Genomic DNA, 10,800 nt, shown 5'->3' on the forward strand with positions numbered 1-10,800 from the left:
GTAGCTGACTGCAGCCCACTGCAACAGGGGCTGCAGTCTACACTGTCCACTCACGGCAGCCCAGCTCCAGGTGGAGCTGTTGTTCACAATCTTAGCTATAGAGGGTGTAGCGTCACTGGCCCATGTGGGAACTGAATCGGCAGCCCTGCTGCTCAGAGCTCGCGCTCCCAAGTCAACTCTTAACCAACTGAGCACCTCATCCAGCCCAACATGTTTTTTTCTTAAAAGAATACTTAACCACATATTTTAGACATTAAAAATTTTTAGAGTTTAAAAGTATAACAAGACCTTCCTATTTATATATAAAATAAGAAGAAAAAATCATGGGATATTTTTAAACAGAAAAAGTCATTGTCTCATTAAAAAGTCTTTGTTTTATTTTTGTTTTTCTTGTTTCTGGTCACTAGGAATGATATCACAGCTTGCAGAAAAATATGGCCTTCCTTTAAGGACAAGTTTTAGCTCTGCTCGAGGATTTTTCATCCAGATGACCATAGATTGTACAGCCCTACCCAACAACCAACTTCCTTCAGAGTTTATTAAGGTACACTCTGGAGTTTGCTTAGGAAATTATTGTTTCTGATTTTACAGGATTACATTTACTTATCTTCAGGTACTCCTTGAGTTTTACATACCAAATTTCTGAATATTCTGTATATTGCTTCTCCTACTCTACCTACCCACCTAGAAGCTTTTTTTTAAAGAGAAATACCAAAAACAGTGCTTTCCACAATTCTGGGAGCTTGGTATGGGTTAAAAAAAGAAAAAAAGGAAAATGAAAAAAGAAAGTCTAAAAGGTATTTTTTTTATCAAAGAAATTTGGAAAATACTGTAACAGCTCATTTTAGGTAGTTCTCCAGTACACACTTGCCTAATAAAGGTTTAAAAGTCCTGAAGTAGAAAAATCTGCTTAACTTTTTTGCATCCAATATTGCCAAATTTTTGGACCAGGGAAGTCGTTTTTCCTATATGCATATTAACTTCTCCACAATATGCCAGTTTGTGGAAAGTCCAACCCCTCTAATCGTGGTTTCTCTGCCCCCAGGGGGTGCTTTATGACAAAAAAACGAACCATTCAAATTTCAGGTTTGTTTTTTTTTAATTAAAGTTTATTGGGGTGACAATTGTTAGTAAAGTTACATAGGTTTCAGGTGTACAGTTCTGTAATACATCATCTATATATCACATTGTGTTTTCACCACCCAGTCAGTTCTCCTTCCATCACCATGTATTTGATCCATATTAAAATATATACTGTATTACCAAGTAATGTGGGATGGATTAAGTAAAGAGTGGGTTGAGACTTAGTAATAGGGTTAAAGATTGAGTGAAGTTCAGATATGGGGCAAGGGCTAAAACAGGTTAGAGATGCAGTGAGGATTGCTGATATGTATCCTGCCTGTTACTTGGTAATAAGATGTAGTCTTTTAACATTTCTATATGGTTGTTTTAAGACCTGTAAAACTACTCATGTCAGATGGACTAAGTTAAAAACTCCTGCTTTAACTTTAGAAGTGATCCTTCATTTCTCATTCACAAACAGCATTTGGGACTTTTTCCTGTGAAACTATATATGAAAAATTGAAGTGATTCACCTAAATACCTATATTTTATTGTTTAAAATCTGTATGTTTTGTATCATAGGCGCATACATGTATCTTGACATTTGTTCTTTAATTTCCTAGCAGATTTCTAAAGTGAAAAATTCTTATAGCTTTACATCAGCAGACTTAATTAAAATGAATGAAAGATGCCAAGAGTCTTTGAGAGAAATCTATCACATGACTTACATGTAAGAGCATTTGAAGTTTTTAAATATTGAATTAAATTGGTTTAATTTGAGACACTATCATAAATTTCATTAATTGACTTTTTTTGTCTGCTTACACAAAATTGTAAAATTATGAATGTTAGCAAAGAAAGAACATTTCCTGGATGAACAGTTAAAACTTTTAAAATCTGCCATTGTGATTGGGATCAGTGAGCCTCACAGAAGTTATAGGGCAAATCTTAATTGCAAAATAACCCCATTACTACTGATACTTCTGTAGTATACATTCCACCATAAAGTAGAGCTTGGTATATTATGGGCTTATTATGGGCTTTGTTCAGTTTACTCTTTTCCTATGGTATGCAAGCCCTCAGCTTCTCATGCCATAGTATATAGCAACATCACGGTCATGCCAGTCTCTTGCTATTCATGAAACAGTAGTAATACTGCTAGAAATAAGAAATAGAACATTCAGAATTGGTGAGCTGAAATGATAAAGAAAAATGTTGGGCTTTCAAAACAATTGAAAGAGCATAGACAACAAAGATTATAAGATACAATAAATTCTGGGAATGTATTATTCCTTGTAAGGAAAAAACATATTGTTACAATTATGATACCTCTGTCACATAAAAGCTTAAATAATTATGTTGTTAAGGTTTGTGTGTGGGAGAGAGAGGGAGACAGAGAGAGACACAGAGAGAGTATATATAGGAGAGAGAAAATACATGATAACTTTTGTGTTGAATTTAACATATGCAAAAACAAAAGTATTAGCAGATAGGATCTCTTGAAGTATAGTGAGAGCTTTAACTTATACAAAATATTTTTATTAATTTTTTATTAATATTTAATAAAAGTAATCATTTAAAAACATGGTGCTAACACAAAAGAAGATAGATTCCTTGCTACTAAGTAGCTGTGACCTTGACTATGAGAGTCAATTTCCTTATGTCTATAATGAGGCAATAGAATAATAGACTTACCTGTAGTATACAACTCAAATGTGAATGTTATTTTATTTCAGGCAATGAATTTAATACTGTTTTACAATTACATTGTATGTCCCTGTTTAAAAAGCATTACTTGTCTTACCAAACATGTACTTGCAGGATAGTGTGCAAACTGCTTAGTGAGATTTATGAACACATTCATTGTTTATATAAACTCTCTGACACTGTATCAATGCTGGATATGCTACTATCGTTTGCTCATGCCTGCACTCTTTCTGACTACGGTAAGTTACTTTCTTTGGAGTAAATATGTTGCATACTGAAATTTGTATTCCATTCAAACAATGTTATATAACAATTATGAATGCTTTACAATTTTTACCTGAAATATAGTCCCTTGCCTGTGGCCCTAGACTAACACTTAAAATAGAGAAAGTGAAATTGTCCCTAAAATTTCTTTTAAAAGTCAGAAAATTATTTACTGAGAAATTGACAATCAGAAAGAAAAAAACTGCAAGAAATTTAAAAGGCTCCCAAAATAAAAAAGACTGCAGAGCTGTCTCCTTGGTGAAAATGACAATGATACAAATTTATAGTTTCAATGTGAAGACTCATTAGAAGCAGTGTGACTAATACTAATAGATACGAGAGAAATGAATCACCAAAGTGAGCATTTTCTAACCTAGCTCCTTAGATGTGAGCATCCCAAGATCAGGAATTACATCATTTATTTTTGTATCTCAACTGTACAGGCCTCGAATATAAATGTTAAGTAATTTTCTAATGTTAAATGAATACTTCACGTTTGCCCCTTAAAATTTCTTATTCAACTTATCAGTAATGACCATACTTAATATGCAGATCTCAGAACTATTATGTGATATTTAAGGTTGTATAATAGTGGACTTAATAACATTAAAGTTTCTAGTTAAAACCAGCAGTAATATTTCCAAAATATTATGTTAATTTAGTTTTATAATGGGGAAATAAGTATAAAGATTATTTCACATGTTGTGTTTCCTTATTTCTTATGGAAATGTCAACTTTTTCAATTGGTATTTTATAGGTACAAGCTTTTCAATCTTTTGTATCTCTCTCTTTTTTTTTCTTTTAGAGATTTCATTGGGGAATTGGGGAGGGGAACAATGTTGGGGAATTGGGTAAAGTGAATATTGTGTTTTTCCAGGACCCATCAGCTCCAAGTCAAGTTGTTGTCCTTCAATCTTGGTTGTGGAGAGTGTAAGCTTAACTCCAAGTCCAGTCGCTGCTTTCAATCTTAGTTGTGGGGAAGCACAGCCCACTATCCCAGATGGGAATTGAACCACCAACCTTGTTAACAGCACACACTCTCACCAGCTCAGCAGCAGCTCAGCTCAGGCGTAGCTCACTGGTCCATGTGGGAATCGAACCGGCGACTCTGTTGCTTGTGACCCTGTTGCTCAGCGCTCACGCTCTAACCAACTTAGCCACTTCACCAGCCCCTTTTGTATCTCTTTTGGAGTAAAAAAACTTATCCTTGGGACCAGCTAATTTTGACAGTAGTTTTCTTAGCTATTAAGATATTTGATGTATTTTAATTTGAGAGGGACCATTCTGAAACTCCCAACCTATAAATAATGAATTTTTGATGTTAAAAAGGATTTTTAAACAATTAAAAATATATTTTCTAACAACCTTACTTTTATAATGAATGCTTTCAAGTTTATCAATGTGTTTCATCTAGAGGAATACAACATTTTAGGTTTTACTTGTCCTTCCATACTCTTTCGTCTCCCTTCACCTCAAGAAGTATCCTAGAGACTTGGTCATTATTTATTTCTATAAATTAACAATATATTTTTTGTCTCTTTTCTCTACCCTCTGAGATTTCATTTTAGACAAAAGTTCTATAAGGGTTTAGGCATAAAATTATTTTTATATTAGATTTTATTCTATATTCACACCTCATTTGAACAGCTAAGTATGCTAAATTTGAAATAATGCCTAAGGTTGGGATTAAGTAATGTGCAATTTTGTAGTACCTGTAATTGATTATTATTTTAAAACTGTTATCAATGGCTAGTTGATTCTTCTTAATCTATACAAATCTGAAAATGTTATGAACTGAACTGTTTTGGCGCGTAGGACGACAGGGAACTAAATCCTAGAGTTCCCTGGAAGTGAATAAAAATAATGGTGTTTAGAGTGTGCTAATTATAATATAGAAGGATTTAGGCAGGGATATGGGATAAAATCATACCTTAATATTGTTCAAAATTGATCCTAGTAAAATCACTAGGGTATGCATTGTATGTACACACCACAAAATCTTGAAATATAAACATACTAACCTTTCAAAACCATTCTATTTTTTCCTTCAGTTCGGCCAGAGTTTACTGATACTTTAGCAATCAAACAGGGATGGCATCCCATTCTTGAAAGAATATCTGTGGAAAAACCTATTGCCAACAATACCTATATCACAGAAGGGAGTAATTTTATGATCATAACTGGACCTAACATGAGTGGGAAATCTACATATTTAAAACAGATTGCACTTTGTCAGATTATGGCCCAGATTGGTAAGTTATGGCTTACTTTATAGTTACCAGTTCTGCTCCCCATTTAAAATGTTTTGTGCCTGATCTTTTAGATGCAGTTACCTAATTAACCCAAGAACAGTTTGGAGTGGATTCTCTTACCTAAAAGTATAGTAGCATCTAGTATGCAGATCATAACTTTTATGATTTGGTATTTATGTAGTTCCATCCAATTTTGGGCTGAATGTACTAAAAATATTGTAGAATATAGCAGAATTAGAGACTTCCTTACTATTATTATTACTGTTGTGTCAGTTATTACTAAACTGAATTGTATAATTATCAAAAGCAAACTTTGTTGTGAGAAATTGTGAAATAAGTAGGATAAGCTGCTGCCTTTAATAACCCACATTAAAATTTTTCTAAAATTATAACATTGGGCAGATACACGTTTCCCTTATTTAATTTAAGGCGTACCAATAACTTTTGCACAGCAGTTGATATATTACACACACATCACACACATGTGCACACAGACATGCATATAAATGGCTGTCAATGGCCCAACATTGTCACATTTTTCTTGGTGTAGAGGCCCAATTTAACCTCTTGTCTCTGAAAACTGGGTTTCTTAAAAGACTATATGAATCAGAGATGAGATAATTGGTCCTAATGCAGTAGTTCTCAACCAGGAATGATTTTGGTTCCCCCCTGCATCTGGAATTTGGCAATACATGGAGACATTTTTGGCTGTCACACTGAGGGGAGTGTAGAGTCCCCTCAGAGGGGGATGCTGCTAAACATCCTGCAAGGCAAAGGACAGCTCCCTCCCGCTGCCCCCACACAAACACAAGAAGGATTTCCCAGCCCAGGGTGTTAATAAGTGCTGTGGTTGAGAAATCCTGGAGTAATGTAATGATTGCAAGTGGAATACAGCAATATCAATGTTGGCACTACAGTGCAGATTTACCTTTACTACTGAGAAAGAAAACCAAAGTGAATGAGTGGTAAATAGTTTATCAAGTTTATAGTTTTATTGGAATTAAAAGAGCATCTTAGCGAACTTCCCTCCCCTTATAAGAATACAGATTCATATGTGACATACACGTAATCCTGCTTCCGTTTGAATAGTTATGAGGAGCTCTGTCCTTTAAAAAACAGGCTATCCAACAATTGAATTGGATTCATTATACTGAATTGAAATTTGACTTTCTGTAACTTGTATTCATTAGTCCTAATTCTTATTTTCTGCACATCACAGAATGATCCGGTCTCTCATAATAGCCTTTCAAATATTTGAAGAAAATTATTCTACTTCTCTTGTCATTGTTCATCTTAAACCTCTGAACTACCTAAAAGTATATATAATATCTCATATGATCTCACCATAAAGGTAACAGTAGGACTTGAAAGTCAAGGAAGTTAAGAACATCGGCTTTGGAACTAGACTTAGTTTGTCTAATTACTAGTTGTGTCATCTTAGGCAAATTATTTTACTGCCTTAGTTTTAGTATAATTTTCATCTGTAAATGAAAATTATAATAGTACCTACTTTGAAGAATAATTGTAAAGATTAAGTGAGATAATGTATGTAAAATAATATGGACTTATGGGAAGGGTGTGAGAAAGAAGGAGATTTTTTAGGCAGAGGCAAGAACATGTTCTAAAGCACAGAAGCAAAAAAAATCGTATGGTAATTCCCAAGGAACTACAAGGAGTCCAGAGGCTTTGTAGTTCCTTTGCTTTGTAGAGCAGAGTGACTGGGAGAGGTGGCAGGGCGTGAAACTGGAGAGACAGGAGTCAGATCATGCAGGGCCTTAGTAACTTACCTGAGGAGATTGAACTTTATGCAGAAATCTATAGGAAGCTGTTGAAATTTAAGCAAGAGACTGGCATGATTGGATTTGACTTTTAGATATAGATCACTCTGGTTGATGTATGGTTAGATGAGAGCCAGACCAGAAGCAAAATACCAGCCAGGAGGCTTTTGTAATACTTTAGATAATTAAGGTTGAGAGCCTTTTTGGTGGAGTTAAGAGAGAGGAAAAACTATAAACATATATCATATATGCTATATTCTGTACTTAGTATTTTTTTAACTTATTTTCTCATTTAATTCTTCTGCTAATCCTATAAATTATATTAAAGAAATCTGCATTCTAAGGTGCAATCATTATAATTACTATTATTATTATTACTCTTATTTTTATTAGTATTACCCTGACTTTTGCTTTCTTTTCCTGTTAGCTTATTCCTTGGAGGTGGATCCTATTCTTCATCCTTACCTTTATTTTAAATCTTGAAATAATTTGACTTTGTTTCTTTTCTCTCTTTATTTCACCATTTTGTCTATGTAGAGTTCTGTATACTTGATACTTCCCCATTCAACTATTTGTATATTTTTATTTCCTTATGATTTCAGAATGTCTTTTATATGTCATTCCATATAGAGGTAGTTGTATTAATCAGATAGATTTGTTTTCAAAATATGGATATTTTAGATTAGTTAGCCTGATAAGTTCTCAGGCAAAAACAGTCTCATGGATGAAAATTCACATTTTTTAATTAAATGTTTTGCTTTAATTCTGATTGTTATTTCTGTACATTTCTATTAACAGATTTTCCTAATATATTTTTCTATAGTGATTTTATCAACTTTAACTTCATAAGCATTTCCCTCAAATTTTCAGACTTTGAATGTTATTATTATTTTAAAAAAACCTTTTTAAGTATGCTCTAATCTTTAGTTTCTTTCTGGTTAAAGTATTAAAATTTTTATCAAGTTTATAACAAATCTTTCTAATGTACTTGAGTATATACTATCTTATTTGAACTTCCAAATAACTTTGTACAATAGGTAGGATATGTATTCCATTTCATATATGAGAAAGATGAGACTGGGAGAATTTAAGTGCTGTCCAAGGTTATACAGTAAATGACATAGCTGGGGCCATGTCTTCTAATTTCATGTCCAGTGATCTTTCCACCACATAATCGTTAGGTGGGCTAGTAAATAACCTGAGTTGGTGGAAAGTGTGAAATATTCCGACTTATATTTTATAAAAGCATTTCAGTTTACTCTGACCTTATATTTTATAGGATCATATGTTCCAGCAGAATATTCCTCCTTTAGAATTGCTGAACAGATTTTTACAAGAATCAGTACTGATGATGATATTGAAACAAATTCATCAACGTTTATGAAAGAAATGAAAGAGGTACCCAAACTTAACTTTTTTATGTAAAAAAAAATTAAATTTTCCCACTAATGGTCAGCAATCATGTAAGAAAGTGTTCTTTAAAGCATGCAGATGTGCTTATACTACTCTGCAAGAGCCAGAGGGCAGTCAAAGACAGCTTCCTACTTTCTATCTTATGGGGAAATGGAAGCAAATGTTTCAGTGAAAAATACAGCTTTAAAGAAAAAGCTAGTGTTATTGAATGATAAAAACATGCTTTCATGTTTTTGTATGGGATATATGAAGGACTTCTCAGAAAAAGACCTTTTCAAGACCATTTTGTATAGTACCTATTGTTCCCGTTAGGCTTGGTTTTAAAATAAAAGATTACTGTTAGAGGTTTTTAAAAATCATCCTATTCCATGCTGTTATAGAATTTTCACTTCCTATAACAAAGTATGTATCATCACCTATTTCTTATCTGAGCAGATGTCAAGTAGGCTTGAAGGGCTAAAGGAATTCAGTATAGCTGTTGGCCTATCTTTAGTAGGTAGGAATTATTGGTCCACTATACAATTGGTCAATTTTCTGTGGATAGGGGAAGAACAAAGTTATCATTTGCCTATAGTATGTGACATTTATATAATTATATTGTATGTATTGAATATCTGTGGGAGAATATAGCAACATACTAGGTACTTGAATAATATTTTTAAATAGTCCTCGCTCTCAAGAAGCTTAGTCCCACAGAAAGGTAAAATGGCCATGGAAGTTACTATTGTGTTATAACATAATAAAGGTGGAATTCTATTTTTTGAGAAAGAGACTAATAATCTTCAGTGGAGAAGTGCAGATCTGTTAACTAAATTCTTGGTCTTTGTTGGGAGTGGATTTAAATTTATTTGTTTAATCAGGAATCATTGGACTTGGATGCTATTTCCTAAATTTTTCTTTCCATCTTTATTGGCTGTAGAGAAGTTAAAATAAATATGAGAGATAGTTTTGAGTATTTATGACAACAATTGATTAGTCATTTGTGGAGAAGAAAGCGACCATCTTTATGTTTTATTTAAACATTTAATTCATTGCTTTGTTTCACTGTATCGAAAGCATCAATATTTTAGGTAATGGTTATTTACTCTTTTGTGCTTATGTGTATTTTATGCACACATCAGCTATCATGAGATTTTTTAGAAAGGTAAGTAATGTTTTAGTTTCTGCTCAGCTGGATTTCTCTATAAAAATATATTTCAAATAAACTAATAAAGAGACTAGAGTTTTTCCCCATTTTTTCCATGATAGTGACAGCAGTTTGGTTGTAATGAATAATATCAAAATTATGTTTTTCAGATAGCATATATTCTTCATAATGCTAATGACAAATCACTTATATTAATTGATGAACTTGGCAGAGGCACTAACACAGAAGAAGGTATTGGCATTTGTTATGCTGTTTGTGAATATCTGCTGAGCTTAAAGGTATTCTTCTCTATTTTAAGTATATTAATTTAGAATCCTTTTGTGATCTATCCTTTATATATTTATCATGACTGGGTTTCCCAGGCACCTAAAAATAGCTCTTTAAACAATTTTAGGTAATAAAAACATACTCTAGCATTTATATATTTGTTACTTCATTTCTGTTGGAAGTAGACATGGTTAGTATGGTAGTCATGATATAGACAAGGAATGGAGGAAATCAAGAAATACAAATAATATTAAAACTAGTCACTTGACTTTAATTTAACCAAATCAGATAGCAAAACATGAAAGCATTTCCATAATTGTCTCCCTGTGTAATGGCAGTGACTGGGATGTCACAACATGCAGTAAAACTAGGTATCTGAGTTCACTTTATGGAAAATCTATTTTACTTACCTAAGATTTCATTCCTTTAAGGAAAACTTTTCTTTCACAAATAAATGTTGTAAAACAGAATGATTTTTGCTCTATTATTAATTTGTGAAATATCTTTTAGATCATCACTCAAAATATATACAGATATGAAAAACTCAAATAAAAATATTTTTCCATATTTAGAGTACCTTAAAATATCCCTAAGATAAGGTTATTTACTGTAAATGAGAGTCCATAATGATTCATTATATAGAATGAGAAAAAAAATATTTTATACTTAAAGAAAGGTATCTGGTGAATCAAAAGTGACATTAATGGGTAACATTTGTTTTTGTAACTCAAAGAGTCTATGTCAGCTGATTAGAATGTCTCATATAAATAAGATGCATGTATTATAGGATTAAAACCTAATTAGTGGGCCGCCCAAGTGGCGCATTGGTTAAGAACTGGCTTGGGACGCCAGAGGGCCCCGGTTCGGATCCCACATATGAGGGCCAGTGACGCTGCCCTCTACAGCTAAG

General features: G+C 33.0%; 1 protein-coding gene across 1 annotated transcript in view; it reads left to right on the top strand.

The window, feature by feature from the left end:
• MSH4 (mutS homolog 4) overlaps nucleotides 1–10,800 on the top strand; it is a 79,726-nt gene that overhangs the window by 60,557 nt on the left and 8,369 nt on the right. The window contains exons 12-17 of the mRNA XM_019644048.1: nucleotides 408–544; nucleotides 1,689–1,792; nucleotides 2,884–3,008; nucleotides 5,085–5,285; nucleotides 8,343–8,461; nucleotides 9,773–9,901. Coding sequence (XP_019499593.1) covers nucleotides 408–544; nucleotides 1,689–1,792; nucleotides 2,884–3,008; nucleotides 5,085–5,285; nucleotides 8,343–8,461; nucleotides 9,773–9,901 — 815 coding nt within the window. The remainder of the gene's footprint in view (nucleotides 1–407; nucleotides 545–1,688; nucleotides 1,793–2,883; nucleotides 3,009–5,084; nucleotides 5,286–8,342; nucleotides 8,462–9,772; nucleotides 9,902–10,800) is intronic.

Source organism: Hipposideros armiger, unplaced genomic scaffold, assembly GCF_001890085.2.
Source record: "Hipposideros armiger isolate ML-2016 unplaced genomic scaffold, ASM189008v1 scaffold_84, whole genome shotgun sequence".
Classification (NCBI taxonomy): domain Eukaryota; kingdom Metazoa; phylum Chordata; class Mammalia; order Chiroptera; family Hipposideridae; genus Hipposideros; species Hipposideros armiger.